General features: G+C 46.2%; 1 protein-coding gene across 2 annotated transcripts in view; it reads left to right on the top strand.

Annotated features, from left to right (window-relative positions):
* Positions 1-14,778, top strand: part of LOC125538669 (galactose mutarotase-like) — a 40,860-nt gene extending 26,082 nt beyond the window's left edge. Inside the window, exons 1-5 of one of the 2 annotated variants that reach the window (XM_048701939.1) lie at positions 11,700-12,061; positions 12,237-12,286; positions 13,463-13,586; positions 13,692-13,799; positions 13,900-14,778. In XM_048701939.1, coding sequence (XP_048557896.1) covers positions 11,884-12,061; positions 12,237-12,286; positions 13,463-13,586; positions 13,692-13,799; positions 13,900-14,522 — 1,083 coding nt within the window. In that variant the 5' untranslated portion in view covers positions 11,700-11,883 and the 3' untranslated portion in view covers positions 14,523-14,778. Of the gene's footprint in view, positions 1-11,699; positions 12,062-12,236; positions 12,287-13,462; positions 13,587-13,691; positions 13,800-13,899 lie in introns of those variants that run through there. The other variant, XM_048701938.1, reaches the window with a different exon arrangement.
* The last annotated feature ends 3,996 nt before the right edge of the window (positions 14,779-18,774 follow it).

The following is an 18,774-nucleotide window of genomic DNA, read 5'->3' as shown; positions in this document are numbered from 1 at the left end:
TAGATCCCGCCACGATGCTCTGCTTGGATCTGCACCAACTGACAGCTCCACCATTTAATAAAAATATGTATCCAGTTTGTGACTTAGAGTCATCCGGATCAGTGTCAAAGCTTGCATCGACGTAACCGTTTACGACGAGCTCTTTGGCACCTCCATATACGAGAAACATATCCTTAGTCCTTTTCAGGTATTTCAGGATGTTCTTGACCACTGTCCAGTGATCCACTCCTGGATTACTTTGGTACCTCCCTACTAGACTGATAGCAAGGCACACATCAGGTTTGGTACACAGCATTGCATACATGATAGAGCCTATGGCTGAAGCATAGGGAACACATTTTCTCTCTATCTTCTGCAGTGGTCAGGCATTGAGTCTGACTCAACTTTACACCTTGTAGCACATGCAAGAACCCTTTCTTTGCTTGATCCATTTTGAACTTCTTCAAAACTTTATCAAGGTATGTGCTTTGTGAAAGTCCAATTAAGCGTCTTGATCTATCTCTATAGATCTTGATGCCCAATAAATAAGCAGCTTCACCGAGGTCTTTCATTGAAAAATTCTTATTCAAGTATTTTTATGCTATTCAGAAATACAGTATCATTTCCGATCAGCAATATGGCATCCACATATAATATCAAAAATGCTACAGAGCTCCCACTCACTTTCTTGTAAATACAGGCTTCTCCAAAAGTCTGTATAAAACCATTGCTTTGATCACACTATCAAAGCATATATTCCAACTCCGAGAGGCTTGCACCAGTCCATAAATGGATCGTTGGAGCTTGCACACTTTGTTAGCACCTTTTGGATCGACAAAACCTTATGGTTGCATCATATACAACTCTTCTTTAAGATATCCATTAAGGAATGCAGTTTTGACATCCATTTGCCAAATTTCATAATCATAAAATGCGGCAATTGCTAACATGATTCGGACAGACTTAAGCATCGCTACAGGTGAGAAGGTCCCATGGTTGTCAACTCCTTGAACTTGTCAAAAACCTTTCGCAACAAGTCGTGCTTTGTAGACAGTAACATTACGTCAGCGTCAGTCTTCTTCTTGAAGATCCATTTATTCTCTATGGCCTGCCAATCATCGTGCAAGTCAACCTAAGTCCATACTTTGTTCTCATACATGGATCCCATCTCAGGTTTCATGGCCTCAAGCCATTTTGCAGAATCTGGGCTCATCATCGCTTCCTCGTAGTTTGTAGGTTTGTCATGGTCAAGTAACATGACTTCCAGAACAGGATTACCGTACCACACTGGTGCGGATCTTATTCTGGTTGACCTACGAGGTTCGGTAGTAACTTGATCAGAAGTTTCATGATCATCATCATTAGCTTCCTCACTTACTGGTGTAGGAATCACTGGAACTAATTTCAGTGATGAACTACTTTCCAATAAGGGATAAGGTACAATTACCTTGTCAAGTACTACTTTCCTCCCACTCACTTCTTTCGAGAGAAACTCCTTCTATAGAAAGGATCCATTCTTAGCAACGAATATCTTGCCTTCGGATCTGTGATAGAAGGTGTACCCAACAGTCTCCTTTGGGTATCCTATGAAGACACATTTCTCCGATTTGGGTTCGAGCTTATCATGTTGAAGCTTTTTCACATAAGCATCGCAACCCCAAACTTTAAGAAACGACAACTTGGGTTTCTTGCCAAACCACAGTTCATAAGGTGTCGTCTCAACGGATTTAGATGGTGCCCTATTTAACGTGAATGCAGCCGTCTCTAAAGCATAACCCCAAAACGATAGCGGTAAATCAGTGAGAGACATCATAGATCGCACCATATCTAATAAAGTGCGGTTACGACATTTGGACACAACATTACATTGTGGTGTTCCAGGTGGCATGAGTTGTGAAACTATTCTGCATTGTTTCAAATGAAGTCCAAACTCATAACTCAAATATTCACCTCCATGATCAGATCGTAGAAACTTGATTTTCTTGTTACGATGATTTTCCACTTCACTCTGAAATTCTTTGAACTTTTCAAATGTTTCAGACTTATGTTTCATTAAGTAGATATACCCATATCTGCTCAAATCATCTGTGAAGGTGAGAAAATAACGATATCCGCCATGAGCTTCAATGTTCATTGGACCACATACATCAGTATGTATGATTTCCAATAACTTTATTGCTCGCTCCATTGTTCCGGAGAACGGAGTTTTAGTCATCTTGCTCATGAGGCATGGTTCGCAAGTACCAAGTGATTCATAATCAAGTGATTCCGGAAGTCTATCAGAATGGAGTTTCTTCATGCGCTTTACACCAATATGACCTAAACGGCAGTGCCACAAATAAGTTGCACTATCATTATCAACTCTGCATCTTTTGGCTTCAATACTATGAACATGTGTATCACTACTATCAAGATTTAGTAAAAATAGACCACTCATCAAGGGTGCATGACCATAAAAGATATTACTCATATAAATAGAACAACCATTATTCTCCGATTTAAATGAATAACCGTCTCGCATCAAACAAGATCTAGATATAATGGTCATGCTCAACGCTGGAACCAAATAACAATTATTTAGGTCTAAAACTAATCCCGAAGGTAGATGTAGAGGTAGCGTGCCGACGACGATCACATCGACTTTGGAACCATTTCCCAGGTGCATCGTCACCTCATCCTTAGCCAATCTTCGCTTAATCCGTAGCCCCTATTTCAGTTGCAAATATTAGCAAATGAACTAGTATCAAATACCCAGGCACTACTGCGAGAATTAGTAAGGTACATATCAATACCATGTATATCAAATATACCTTTCACTTTGCCATCCTTCTTCTCCGCCAAATACTTGGGGCAGTTCCGCTTCCAGTGACCAGTTCCTTTGCAGTAGAAGCACTCAGTCTCAGGCTTAGGTCCAGACTTGGGTTTCTTCACTTGAGCAGCAACTGGCTTGCTATTCTTCTTGAAGTTCCCCTTCTTCCCTTTACCATTTTTCTTGAAGCCGGTGGTCTTGTTGACCATCAACACTTGATGCTCCTTCTTGATTTATACCTCCACAGCCTTTAGCATTGCGAAGAGCTCAGGAATCGTCTTATCCATCCCTCGCATATTATAGTTCATCACGAAGCTCTTGTAGCTTGGTGGCAGTGATTGAAGAACTCTATCAATGACACTATCATCAGGAAGATTAACTCCCAGTTGAGTCAAGTGGTTGTGGTACCCAGACATTTTGAGTATATGTTCACTGATAGAACTATTCTCCTCCATCTTGCAGCTATAGAACTTATTGGAGACTTCATATCTCTCAATCCGGGCATTTGCTTGAAATATTAACTTCAACTCCTGGAACATCTCATATGCTCCATGATGTTCAAAACGTCGTTGAAGTCCCGGTTCTAAGTCATAACGCATGGCACACTGAACTATCGAGTAGTCATCAGCTTTGCTCTGCCAGGTGTTCACAACATCTAGCGTTGCTCCTGCAGCGGGTTTGTCACCTAGCGGTGCTTCCAGGACGTAATTCTTCTGTGCAGCAATGAGGATAATCCTCAAGTTATGGACCCAGTCCGTGTAGTTGCTACCATCATCTTTCAACTTTGATTTCTCTAGGAGCGCATTAAAATTCAACGGAACAACAACATGGGCCATCTATCTACAACAACATAGACATGCAAAATATTATCAAGTACTAAGTTCATAATAAATTAAAGTTCAATTAATCAAATTACTTAAGAACTCCCACTTAGATAGACATCTCTCTAATCATCTAAGTGATCATGTGATCCATATCAACTAAACCATGTCCGATCATCACGTGAGATGGAGTAGTTTTCAATGGTGAACATCACTATGTTGATCATATCTTCTATATGATACGCTCGACCTTTCGGTCTCAGTGTTCCGAGGCCATATCTGCATATGCTAGGCTCGTCAAGTTTAACCCGATTATTCTACGTGTGCAAAACTGGCTTGCACCCGTTGTATGTGAACGTAGAGCTTATCACACCCGATCATCACGTGGTGTCTCGGCACAACGAACTGTAGCAACGGTGCATACTCAGGGAGAACACTTATACCTTGAAATTTAGTGAGAGATCATCTTATAATGCTACCGCCGAACTAAGCAAAATAAGATGCATAAAGGATAAACATCACATGCAATCAATATAAGTGATATGATATGGCCATCATCATATTGTGCCTTTGATCTCCATCTCCAAAGCACCGTCATGATCACCATCGTCACCGGCTTGACACCTTGATCTCCATCGAAGCATCGTTGTCATCTCGCCAACTATTTCTTCTACGACTATCACTACCTCTTACTGATAAAGTAAAGCAATTACATGGCGATTGCATTTCATACAATAAAGTGACAACCATATGGCTCCTGCCAGTTGCCGATAACTTTGTTACAAAACATGATCATCTCATACAATAAATTTTAGCATCATGTCTTGACCATATCACATCACAACATGCCCCGCAAAAACAAGTTAGACGCCCTCTACTTTGTTGTTGCAAGTTTTATGTGGCTGCTACGGGCTGAGCAAGAACCGTTCTTACCTACGCATTAAAAACCACAACGCGGTATAGTGATTACTTTTTGATCTTCAGAAATAACCATGTTCATTGAATCCGATTCAACTAAATTTGGCGAAACTGACACCCACCATCCACCTGTGTGCGAAGCACGTCGGTAGAACCAGTCTCGCGTAAGCGTACGCGTAATGTCGGTCTGGGCCGCTTCATCCAACAATACCGCCGAATCAAGAAACAACTAGTGACGGCAAGCAATATGTATATACCCACGCCCACAACTCCTTTGCGTTCTACTCGTGCATATAACATCTACGCATAAACCTGGCTCGGATGCCACTGTTGGGGAACGTAGTAATTTCAAAAAAATTCCTACGCACATGCAAGATCATGGTGATGCATAGCAATGAGAGGGAAGAGTGTTGTCCATGTACCCTCATAGACCGTAAGAGGAAGCGTTATGACAACGCGGTTGATGTAGTCGTACGTCTTCACGATCGACCGATCCTAGCACCGAAGGTACGACACCTCCGTGATCTGCACACGTTCGGCTCGGTGGCGTCCCATGAACTCACGATCCAGCAGAGTGTCGAGGAAGAGCTTCGTCAGCACGATAGCATGATGACGGTGTGTATGATGCTACCGGAATAGGGCTTCGCCTAAGCACCGATATGATATGACCGACGTGGATTATGGTGGAGGGGGGCACCGCACACGGCTAAGAGATCAATGATCAACTTGTGTGTATATGGGGTGCCCCTCTCCCCCATATATAAAGGAGTGGAGGAGGGGGGCTGTCCCTCTACTATGGAGCGCCCTAGGGAGTCCTACTCCCGCCGGGAGTAGGATTCCCCCCTTTCCAAGTAGGAGTAGGAGAAAAGGAAGGGAAGGAGAGAAGAGAAGGAAGGAGGGGGCGCCACCCCTCCCCCCTAGTCCAATTCGGACTAGGCCTTGGGGGGCGGCCTGCCCTAGGCAGCCCCTCTCTCTTCCCCCTAAAGCCCAATAAGGCCCACATACTCCCCCGGGGGGTTCCGGTAACCTCCCGGTACTCCGAAAAATGCCTGAACTCATCCGGAACAATTCCGATGTCCAAACATAGGCTTCCAATATATCGATCTTTACGTCTCGAGCATTTCGAGACTCCTCGTCATGTCCGTGATCACATCCGGGACTCCGAACTACCTTCGGTTCATCAAAACACATAAACTCATAATACCGATCGTCACCGAACGTTAAGCGTGCGGACCCTACGGGTCCGAGAACTATGTACACATGACCGAGACACGTCTCTGGTCAATAACCAATAGCAGAACCTGGATGTTCATATTGGCTCCGACATATTCTACGAAGATCTTTATCGGTCAAACCGCATAACGATATACGTTGTTCCCTTTGTCATCGGTATGTTACTTGCCCGAGATTTGATCGTCGGTATCGCAATACCTAGTTCAATCTCATTACCGGCAAGTCTATTTACTCGTTCCGTAATGCTACATCCCGTAACTAACTCATTAGCTACATTGCTTGCAAGGCTTATATTGATGTGCATTACCGAGAGGGCCTAGAGATACCTCTCCGACAATCAGAGTGACAAATCATAATCAATATCTATGCCAACTCAACAAACACCATCGGAGACACCTGTAGAGCACCTTTGTAATCACCCAGTTACGTTGTGACGTTTGGTAGCACACAAAGTGTTCCTCCGGTATTCGGGAGTTGCATGATCTCATATTCATAGGAACATGTATAAGTTATGGAGAAAGCAACAACAACAAACTAAACGATCATCGTGCTAAGCTAACGGATGGGTCAAGTCGATCACATCATTATCTAATGATGTGATCCCGCTAATCAAATGACAACTCATGTCTATGGTTAGGAAACATAACCATCATTGATTCAACGAGCTAGTCAAGTAGAGGCAAACTAGTGACACTATGTTTATCTATGTATTCACACATGTACTAAGTTTCCGGTCAATACAATTCTAGCATGAATAAAAAACATTTATCATGATATCAGGAAATATAAATAACAACTTTATTATTGCCTCTAGGGCATATTTCCTTCAACACCACTCTCCAAAAGGTAACAGATGGTGTGTGGATGATGAACTCCTTGCTCTTGTGCTTCAAATGATAGTCTCCCCAACACTCAACTCTCTCTCTCTCACAGATTTGGATTTGGTGGAAAGGTGATTTGAGTGAAAGAAACTTAGGGAAGTCTAGAGATCAAGATTCTTGTGGTTGGATTGGAATATCTTGGTCTCAACACATGAGTAGGTGGTTTTCTCTCAGAAAAAGTATGCTAGAAGTGTAGGCTTGTTCTGATGGCTCTCTCCTTGAATGAAGAGTGGGTGGAGGGGTATTTATAGCCTCCACACAAAATCTAACCATTACACACAATTTACCAAACTCGGTGGGACCGAATCAGAAAACTCGGTCACACCGATTTAGTTCAAAATGTGAACGTTAGGATTTTCGGTGGGACCGACATGTCAACTCGGTAGGACCGATATCATTAGGGTTAGGGCATAACATAATCTTGGTGAGACCGATTACACAAACCCGGTGGGACCAATTTTGGTAATAAGCTAACCAGAGAGTTTCTCAGGCAAACTCGGTGGGACCGATTCGCTCATCTCGGTGAGAGCGAAACGTTACGAAAGGGAAACAGAGAGTTTGCATTGCGAACTCGGTGGGACCGATCGCTCATCTCGGTTGGACCGAAACGTTACGAAGGGTAACAGAGAGTTTGCAATCCCATCTCGGTGTGACCGAGATCCCTATTGGTGAGACGAAGTGACTAGGGTTTCTGGGAGTGGCTATGTCAAATGAACTCGGTGGCGCCGGATAGATAATTTAGGTGGGGCCGAGTTTGACTTTTGGTTTGGGACAAATGTGGATATGAGAAAGTGGTTGAGGGCTTTTGGAGCATATCACTAAGCATTTTGAGCAAGCAAGCCATTAAGCCACACCTCATCCCCTTTTAATAGTATTGACTTTTTCTATGGACTGAATGTGATCTTGGATCACTAAAATGAAAATGTAGAGTCTTGAGCTTGAGCCAATTTGTGTCTTTAGCATTTTGAGGGGTCTGCATTCCTAATCGATGCCAATCATTGAACTTTCTGAAATGATCATCTTGAAATAGCATTAGTTCAATGAGCTATATGATGTTAGTGATTACCAAATCCATCCAGGGATAGTTGCACTTCCAGAGTAGCTAACTGCGGGCGGCCCACACATCAACTCAATGAGATTAGTTTATATAGTCCTAAACATTCTGCACCGGTGCAATTTAATAAAGGTGTGTGTGGTGGCCGAGCTCATCACCTTAGAGTTGACCACATCCAAATGCGTTGTTATCAAGTGGGTACCATGACCACCACCGGCGTGGGAAGGAAAAAAGGATAATGCGGCAAGACCGGTGCGACGCTATGTTGAAATATAAGACGTGTACAAAAAATGAGGTGCTTGGGGTGTTCGGATTAAGGGCATGTGAGTTTTCTCTCCCGTTGCAACACGTGGGCTTGTTTGATAGTAAGAAAAAATAAAAAAAATTATGCGGAAATTAGTCCTTTATTGCGGACGCGATTTAGTGTGCAACAGTAGGGGCGTGTTTGGTTGCCTGCATAGAACCCAATCAAGACCGTGCGGGACAAAATTTGCTTGTTTGGTTGCGTGCATTCACTGTTTGGGCTGCATCACACGGAAACTAAAAGCACCTCCTAGGGTTGTATCACATGGTACTTAAAGCACCTCCCAGCCAGGCCCACTATAAAATTCCAAATCGGCAGTTCCGGTGAGCCAAGCTCATGCGATGCACGAGAGTGCACCTGGGTGGGTCAGGCAATGCAACCTCGCTCGGTCTAATAAGTGGTGTACCTGAGGTTGCACCTCGTCTATTCGTTTAACTCATAATCTCGTCTACTTATTAGTCCCATCTAATCTACACAACGGTGCTTCAGTTTGAGATAAGTTCTACAAAAAAAGAAGCACATTGATGTTGCAATCAAGTGATTGGTTCGTAGTTTCATCCATTGTAAATGTTTAATTTCGTGCTCATGTTTGAATCTATTCTGGACAATTTTTTTCAAATTCGTTGCACATAGTCGACCGTTTGAAATTTTCTTCGACCAGTAGCTTCATCTCGCAGTTCCACACGACTTGCGTTTTGCACGTTTTTGTTTTGGCGATCATAGAAGAGTAGATCTACACCATCCTCGTGAGTGTACATATGCATATGTGTGGTCTGATTTAAGACACTCCTTAATTATTCCTCTAGGATTTTTACCCCGTGTCATGTTACACTGACGCCATCGCCAGCGTGGTTCTGCTCGATCTCCTCCCCTGCGTCTTGCTGTAGTGGCATCATCGTCGCCGCCGTTCACCTCGGCCTCCTCTCCTACACCCTACTGCACTGATGCCATCATAGCGCGCATACTATATTTCTTCTCCTCTATCCTCTTTCCTCATAACCCTCCGATTCGTCCCTCCGCATAGAAATTTTCTGCGGTGACGATGCTACGAACTTGAAAGTGCAATTAATCCCCGAGTAGTTTTGGTAATTAATAGCATCATATATTTCATTGAACTAATATCCATTCTCAGGAAGTTCAATGATTGGCATGGCAAGGACTAGAGATGTGGACCCCTCAAAATGCTAAGGATATGGATTGGCAAAAACTCAAGACTCTTCATTTTTGGTTAAGTGATCCAAGAGCACATTGAGTCCATAGGAAAGTCAATACTATTAAAAGGAGATGAGGCTTTGATGATGATCTGGTGTCTCAAGTTCTTAGTGACATTGCTCCAAAACCCTTTGCCACTTTCTCTATCCAAAACCCTAATATCCAACTCGGTCCCACCGAAAATTTTCAATCTGGACCCACCAAGTTTACCAAGACACTACCACTACCAAACCCAACCCTAACAAATTGGATCCACCGATATGGATCTCGGTCCCACCGAGATGGCATTGTCAACTCTTTGTAATCGTTTGCAATTATTTCGGTCCCATCGAGTTTTCATTTTCTTCTTTTCTTAGGCAACTTATCTCTTTATTTTTCATTTTCTTTACCTTTCTTAAATCCACAACTTCTCTTAAATTCATGAAAATTTCAAAATTTTGAACATTTTGCAAACCCATGGACACTTTTCTTAAATTTGTGAACTTTTTCCAAATCGTTAACTTTTTCAAATGCATGAATGTTTTTCAAATTCACTATTTCTTTGGTTACATTTTTATCGAATTTGTAAAACTTCATCATTTTTGGAAAAAATCATTGAATTTGAAAAATCTTCATCGATTTATAGAACTTTCTATAAAAATCATCAATTTTCAAAAAAGTTCACAAAATTGAAATATTCATAATTTTTAAAACAAACAAAGTCGATTTTGAAAAAAGTTCACGAAATTTAAGTAAATATAAAAACAAAAAACAAAAATATAGCTAAAGGGCCCGGCCCTGCCTGGAGGGCTTCAGGCACCTGTTTGTAAAATACACAGTAATGAGCGCCTGAAGCGCCAAATAGGATCCGCCCCAATTGTGTGCTGGCGTCGATATATCCCAAATTCTATTTGACGTCCTCAACGTCGGTTATTGGGCAGTCCATGAACAGTAACCAAATGGGAAGCTTACCTGATGTGCCTCACCGTCTCCCCATTCTGATTTTTTCTAGTTTTAGTTGGCCTTTTTTTCATTTTCTTCTTTTCTTAGGCAAATTTTCTCTTTTCATTTCCTTTTTCTTTTCTAAATTCGCATACTTTTCTTAAATTCGTGAAGCTTTCAAATTCGTGAACATTTTTGCAAATCCATGGACACTTTTCTTAAATTCGTGAACTTTTTCCAAATCGTCAACTTTTCCTTCAAATGCATGAATGTTTTGCAAATCCACTAACTCTTAATCATTTTTATTTTTATTTTCAAAATCAGCAAACCATTTTTTCAAAATAGATGAACTTTTTAAGATTCATGATTTTCTAAAGATATATGAACTTTTTCAAAATTCACAACTTTTTTCAAATCATTACTCTCTTATTTTCAAATTCATGAACTTTTCTCAAATTTGAGATTTTTTGCAAACGGTTTATATATTTTTTGAAAAAATTTAAATTCTCAATTTGTTAGAATTTTGTGAACTTTTCTCAAATGGATAAAGTTTTTTTAAAGTCCCTAAAAAATTGATTTCAATTTTTTGTAACAGTATTAAAAATATGGCCGGTTTTTTCTCTTCTACGTGAGGAGCACAGGTGAGGAAGAAGACGATGGTGGGGCATTTGGTTGTTGTGTGTGTCATTCGTCTCATCAAAGAAGAAAAAGGAATAAAGATCTGAGGTAGCAATGGCAGGGCCCAAGAGCAGGTCACGTACGTGTGTGAGGGATTAAAGGAGGGATGCGAGCATGAGGCGACTGGCGCGAGGATGTGACCAGTACCATCGGGATCCTTTTCCATGTAAAAGAATACATGCTTAAGTCTACTTTTTCAAAAGGAGAGGCAAAAGATTTGCCTCATTGATTAATTAAGCAGAAAAGAATTGCCCAGTTAATTGACAAAAAACCAAACGCCAAACCGTCACAACCGGGCTTAAGTCACTTTTAAACAATAGATAAAATAGGTAGAGATGGGCTAAATGGGTCTCAATCATGACAATTATGCAAAGAATGGGTCAAAAACAGCTAGCACGCAATTCATTTCCTAAAAAAAAGCTAACCCATGTTAATCAGCACTAATAGAACATTTGCAGCATCCAGGGCAAACCGAACATATCTTTCCACCAGCTGCATTCTCACCGCTGACCTGCTCCGGCTGTTTCTCAGCAGCTGCAGCGCACGGAACACAGCCTGCTTCGTGAAGCTTTTGGGCCTTAGCGTTCTGTTTGGCTGCGTCAGACGATCAAACGCCGCTGCTTACTTTGGTCCAACCGCCGGGACCCGGCGAGCACGAGGGCGGCCGACGCTGTCCACAACCGAGTAACCGACGGCCAGCAGTACGCCTTACAAGAAGACGGCCAGCAGGTCGATATCGATCCATGGGCACCATAAGCAACACGTGGGTACGCAAGCGCGTGACAACCCAAATTTTTGACCTCGTTTTCTTTTTGATTTCCTCCCTTTCTCAAGCAGACACTGTATTTTAGAAAGATATACTGTATTTTAAAAAGAGATCCCTGGTCTAAAGGGAAGCTTGCAGCACAGGCCCAGCCTTGCAACTGTCCGGCGGCCTATATCACAGCTCTGCCCGCCCCTTCTGGATGAGATAGCCGTCCTCTTCTTCATTCGTGATATAGGCCTGCATCTTTCTCAGCCGTCCTCTTCTTCCTTCCTGCTACTGGTAACCTACGAGAGGGTGTTGGCCCCCAATGGCGAGGGCTCCGGTGCTTCCCGCGCTCTTGTGCCTCGCGGTCCTCGCGCTGGCCGGCGGCGCCGATGCGAGGAGGAAGATGGTCGGCGTGTACGAGCTCAAGAGAGGGGATTTCTCCGTCAAGATGACCAACTGGGGCGCCACCATCATGTCGGTCCTCGTCCCTGATTCCAAAGGTATCTTCATCTTCTTCTCTCTACCCGAAAAACAACAACAAAAAAGATCTTGTTTCCACCAGAAAATGAGAAGAGATCTGGTTCCCGTACCAAGAAAATCATATCCCCTCTATGTGTGATCTTGCTTTCGTGTGGCGTGTGAGACTCACTTACCTCGCAACAAATTATTTTGCAGGGAATTTGGCTGATGTTGTGCTGGGCATGGACACCCTCGCTGAGTATGTTGTAAGTTCACCGAACCCTTCTCGAAATTATCTTTTCTGCTGCATTCCTTCAGCGTCCGTCCGAAATGTAGATTGCTCATAGAACGAACCTTGCGCCGCTTCTCGTTTTGCTTCTTTCTTTTTCGGTTCAGGGCATATGTATGGACTGTTCCACTGAATTCCTTATCTGTTCAATTGGCTTACCTGATTACAGCTCGTTAGTACGACTCAGGAGGAGAATATCACTCAACCTTTAGGCTTGCATCAATGCCGGCATGCTCTTCCGAATACCCTGTATTCACCACCATTTTGTCAATAGTCAATAGCTCATCATTTTTACTTTTTCTGAAAATCTCTTACATGTAAGGATCAAAAGTACAGAGAAGAGAAAATTAAGGAGACAAGAGTACATGATCATGAATAAACAAATGAACCGACAAGCAGCTATAGGTGGATCCAATCCTTCTTGTGATTTTGAGTAATGCACTAATTGCCCACCATGTGAAACAACTTCTCTAAAAGAAACTATAAAAACTTGTGGTCGTGGAATGATGAAGGGAGAGCTTTTGTTTTCTAAAATAATTCTGGCCGTGGGATTGCCCTCGTCTGCCGTATCAGCTGCAGATTTTCCGTTCATTGTCTACTAATCCTCACCCTCCCCCGTGATACACACACGTCCCTTGCTACTGTAGTCTCTTCCCATTAGTTTGATTTGAGTGGTCAAAGCATATATGGCGAGATCAGAACAGCCCGGCAACAGAATTTTCCATGCACGAGCCAAGTCTTCCACCAATCAATCAGATTTTCGGAGAAGCTTATCTGCGAGCCGTCATGCTAGACTAGTTGAAAATGACACCTCAACACCAACTCACAAAGTTTAAGAAAAGTCCTGTGCACGAGCCGTCAATCTTTGAGCTGGTACACAATGACGACTCTGGCCGACCAGGCCCCATCGCTCCAGCGTGGTGCTCCGATCCATTTTGTCAATCAAAATCTGAAAGGCCATGTGCATGCGTACATATATAAGCAACACGCCAACCAATCATATGAAATCATTTCTTATCCTAGCAAAGATTTGTCCGATTATTCGCCTGATCTGTCAACTTTATTGCTGTCCTGATGAGACACCACGTTTATTTTTGACATCATGATGAGACGCCACGTTAATTTTAAGTTGTTGTTTCCTCTGGCTATTCAGAATGATACCTCTTACTTTGGGCCGCTAAATGGGAGGGTGGCGCAGAGGATGGCCAGGGGCCGCTTCGTCCTCGACGGAAAAGTGTACCATACCTACATCAACGACGGAAAGAACGCAATTCATGGTATGATATTGTCTGCTTGCTTTGATCAGAGCTTTGTTGCGGCGCGAGAGGCGTATATAAAGGAACTAATTAACCCGCCATTGATTGTGCGCTTGCACTGTGTAGGTGGCAAAAGAGGGTTCAGCAAGGTCATATGGACGGTGAAAGAGTACGTCGCCGGCGGCGACTCCCCATACATCACCATGTACTACCGCAGCTTCGACGGAGAGCAAGGTGCGAAAATGCAGCGATCGACGTGGCCCATTTCGTTCAGAAGCTTTTATTATCGCGCAATGCACTCAACAGCCATGGTTAAAAATGACGAAATGAGCAGGGTTCCCCGGAGACCTGGACGTGTACGCGACGTACCAGCTGACGGGCCCGTACGAGCTGAGCATCCGCACGAACGCGACGGCGCTGAACAAGGCGACGCCGGTGAACTTCCTGCAGCACGTGTACCTGAACCTGGGCGGGGAGGGCAGCGGCGACATCCTGGGCCACACGCTCCAGCTCTCCGCGTCCCGCTACACCCCGCTGGACGTGGAGATGCTCCCGTCGTCCGGCCGCGTCGACCCCGTGGCTGGCACCAGCTACGACTTCCGCACGCCGATGCCAATCGGCGCGCGCATCAGGCAGGTCATGGGCGGCAAAGTCTACGGGTACGACATCAACTACGTCATCGACGGGGAGGGCATGCGGAAGGTGGCGGTGGCGCGGGACGGCAAGTCCGGGCGCGCGCTGGAGCTGTGGGCCAACCAGCCGGCCATGCAGCTCTACACCGGCAACTTTCTGAACCACACCCAGGGGAAGGGCGGCAAGCTGTACGAGCAGTACGGCGGGTTCTGCCTCGAGACGCAGGCGTACCCGGACGCCGTGAACCACCCCGAGTTCCCGTCGGTGACGGTGAGGCCCGGCCAGGTGTACAAACACGACATGCGCTTCACGTTCTCCTTCTAGCTAGGCTGGACTATGGCTGCTACGGTAGTAGTAGTGCCACCATTGGTTAATGGATCGTACTAGATGTGTTCACTCTGGATTTGGAGGTGGCGCGATTCGTGGGGCTGGGTACTGTTATGCCGTGAGGCCAGAGCGGCTACGGTGCTTGAAAAATAAAATCATGCGTTTGTGCAGTGCAAACAAAAATGTGCAAACATTGCTCACAGAGGTAGGGTGTGTATGTGTGTGTTCGTAGGAATGAATTTATGTACGTATATATGAGTGTCTGCATCTGTATTATGTTAAAGAAGCGCTTTAGCGCGACCCAAAAATCTCTACTAAAGGAGGATCGAACGTCGTCGTGATGGTCCTCGTAGCCTATCGATATGTCTTTCCACCCACGATCTCCATGATAAAAAAAACCCCGCACGACTCCTTCGTCAAAAGCCAAAAAAAAAACTACGACCAACTTACACACGTTCCCCTGCTGCGATCCCCAACTGCCGCTTGACCTGGGCAAAAGCAAAACCAGTCGTTCTCCACGCAGGCACTCCATATCCAGCGCGCGTGCTCCGCCTCCCCAATGCAAATTGGTTTTCCCAACGCCGCTGGCCGGCATCTCCCTCTCCCTCGACCTCCCCAGCGGCCTGCCCTCCTGTCCCCAAATCCAGGCGAGGCATGTGGGCAGCGGCGGCGGCGAGGTGCGCCTCCCTCTCCCTCGAGATTCGACCTCACCGGCGGCCTCTCCCCCAGTCCACGCGAGGCATGAGGACGGCGGCGGCGGCGAGGCGACTACAACGCAACGGAGGTGAGGTGAGGCGACAGGACCACGACACGATCTAGGTTGGGCGCATTGACGGCGTGGAGTCTCCCCTCCACGACAATAAACTCGTCCACGCCCTCCTCTACTCCAGGGCCAACCTAGGTGCGTTCTATCCATCACAAAGACTCGCTATGGTCCTCTGCTTCCTCGTGATCCGATATTGTTGCTGAAGCGCCAGACAGACTCTTCTACAAGAACCATTGGTCTCAAGTCGCATCACCTATATATGTTCATCCACTTCTGTGAGTGCTCACCTTTACTCTTGTAATGCCCGGATAATCATACTACACTAATCCCACGTTAACGATGCCACGTCACCCCAGTTACTGTTGCTAATCTCACGCTGGACCAAACTTTTCAAATTCAAAAGTTTAAATAAATGTCGGACATCAAAACTTTTCAAAAGTTAAAACAAAAATGTTCGGAAAATGCCATATTTTGCATATATAAATATGGTGTAATAAACACATTTTTATATAATGCCTAAATAATTTAAATTGGAATAAAACAAAAAAACATGAATATGCACAAATAGAGAAGAAATTACCATAAATCAGAACAAGAAAAGACTTCAGTCATACCAATAACCGCATCCTGAAACGAAGAGCCCACACGAGTACCTTCAACCCAAGCGCTCCTCCCACCAAGCACTAGGCTGAACGGTACCCAGTAAAACCAACTACATAACCAGACTGTTGAGTTCAGCTCTTACTACGATGTCATTGGGGTAATCCTCTCGATGGACCGTTTACATAGCACTATTCCGGGTTGGGGTTCGAACGCTTGGGTTCTTCACTGGAGCGGTCAATGGTGCCACCAATATCCCTCACCCTATCCACTCTCCCACTCTCCCCCCCACGGTCTCTCTCTCCCCACCCCCCCCGGATCCAAATGGGAATGTCGGCGACCGCGCCCTCCTTTCCGCGAACCAACGCCGTCGCCGCCTCGTCCCGCGACCTCGCCGGCCTGCTTCATCTCCATCGCGTCGTCCCCGTCCCCCCACCACGAGCCCTGTTGCCCAGTCCCCTACATCCCCTCGCGAGCCCCCTCTCCTCGTCTCTCGCTCACGCCCGCCGTCGTCCTCGTCGCGCTCGGCCGCCACTGGCCTCGCGCACACACAGCCGCTCGCCGACCCTCGCGTCTACTACGACCGCTCGTCCCACACGCGCACCCGCGCCGCCCTGCCCCATGTTTCCTCATGGCCAAGCCCCGCCTCGCTGCGCCTCGCTTGCCACTGCGCTGCTCGCCCGCAGCTCCGTCGTGCCCTCCCGCTCACCACGCGCGCCCGCGCACGCCTCGCCTCGTAGTCGTCGCTGGCCGCGCCGTGGCCCCGCCCACCGATGCGCCAGCTATGCCTAGGCCAGGCCTTGGGCGGCACCCGACCGCACCCCGCCCGCAGCCTCGTGGCCGCGCTCGCGCACGCGTCTCCATCCGCGCGTGCGCCCGCCGCCGCTGCTGCCTCCCGCCTGCAGCTAGCGCCCGCGCGAGCCTCGCTACTCCAGGCTGCAGCCATGGCTGCCTCGCCATCCGCCTTCGTCAGCCCGTCTCCGCCTGACCTCGCCGGCAGTGAACCGCATCTGCCCCGCGGCCACCCCTGCCGGCCACCGCGCCACCGCCCTGGCCGGCGCCCCGCCGCAGCCCCGCTTGCCTCGCTCGGCGGCGCCCTGTCGGGCGCCCGTGCCCAATGACCGTTCACCCGTTAGGGCCCCTGGCCTAATGACAGCCGGGGCCCACCCCAGAACGTTAAAAAAAGAATTAAAATAATAATTAATTAATTAATTAATTTTGATTAATTAAACTAAACAACTAATTAAACTAATTAATCATGATTAGTTAGTCTAGTCAATGACGAACGGGACCCACACGTCAGTTGACCAGTCAACACCCCTGTTGACTGCTGATGTCATGCTGACGTCAGCATGCACTGTTCTGGATAATGTTGAATTAAAGTAATTAAATAAATCCTAAAAATGATTTAAATCTTTTGAAATTAATATAAAATAAACCATAGCTCGGATGGAAAAACTTTGTACATGAAAGTTGCTTAGAACGACGAGACGAATCCGGAAACAAAGCCCGTTCGTCTGCCACGCATCCCTAGCATAGCGAACACACAACTTTCTCCCTCCGATTTATCTGTCCGAAAACGCGAAACACCGAGGATATTTTCCCGGATGTTTTCCCCCTTCACCGGTATCACCTCATACCGCGTTAGGGCACACCTAGCACTGCTACTTGTCATGTCATGCATCGTTATGCATCTGTTTGCATTGTATTCATTGTTTCTTCCCCCTCTTCTCTCCGGTAGACTACGAGACTGACGCCGCTGCTGGTGCCCCGATCGACTACGCTGTTGACGATCCCTACTTGCCAGAGCAACCAGGCAAGCCCCCCTTGATCACCAAATATCGCCTATTATCTCTCTACTCCTTGCATTAGAGTAGTGTAGCATGTTACTGCTTTCCGTTAATCCTATTCTGATGCATAGCCTGTCATTGTTGCTACAACTGTTGATACCTTACCTGCAATCCTAAATGCTTAGTATAGGATGCTAGTTTATCATCAGTGGCCCTACATTCTTGTCAGTCTGCCATGCTATACTATCAGGCCGTGATCACATCGGGTGTTGATCACGGGTATATGCTATACATATTACACATAATACATGTTATGACTAAAGTCGGGTCAGCTCGTTGAGTACCCACAAGTGATTCCGATGTTGGGGGCTAAAGGGGCAGGTGGTTCCATCCAGGTAGTGGTGGGCCTGGGTTCCCGACGGCCCCGACTGTTACTTTGTGGCGGAGCGACAGCGTAGGTTGAGACCACCCAGTAGAGAGGTGGGTCTGGCCCTGGTCGGCGGCCGCGATTACATCAATTAACATGCTTAACGAGATCTTGGTATTTTATCTGAGTCTGACCACTGGCCTATACGCACTAACCAACTACGCATGAACAGTTATGGGCACTCGACGTCGTGGTATCAGCCGAAGCCTTCGTGACATCAGCGCGGCGCGCGCCGGGTTGGACCGCGTAACGCAACTTCCTTTGTAATGGAGGTTGCTAGGTCTGCTCACCGGCCGCGTACGCAACATGCAGGTGTGCAATGGGCGATGGGCCCAGACCCATGCGCGCATAGGATTTAGACCGGCGTGCTGACCTCTCTGTTGTGCCTAGGTGGGGCTGCGACGTGTTGTTCTTCCGAGGCCGGGCATGACCCAGGAAAGTGTGTCCGGACAAAGGGGATCGAGCGTGTTGGGAAATGTGGTGCACCCCTGCAGGGAAGTTTATCTATTCGAATAGTTGTGTCCCTCGATAAAAGGACGACCCGGAGTTGTACCTTGACCTTATGACAACTAGAACCAGATACTTAATAAAACACACCCTTCCAAGTGCCAGATACAACCGGTGATCGCTCTCTCACAGGGCGACGAGGGGAGGATCACCGGGTAG

The sequence above is a fragment of the Triticum urartu genome, chromosome 2 (assembly GCF_003073215.2).
Source record: "Triticum urartu cultivar G1812 chromosome 2, Tu2.1, whole genome shotgun sequence".
NCBI classification, from domain to species: domain Eukaryota; kingdom Viridiplantae; phylum Streptophyta; class Magnoliopsida; order Poales; family Poaceae; genus Triticum; species Triticum urartu.
The sequence above is the reverse complement of the archived record's forward strand: the minus strand, read 5'-3'. Positions and strand labels throughout refer to the sequence as shown.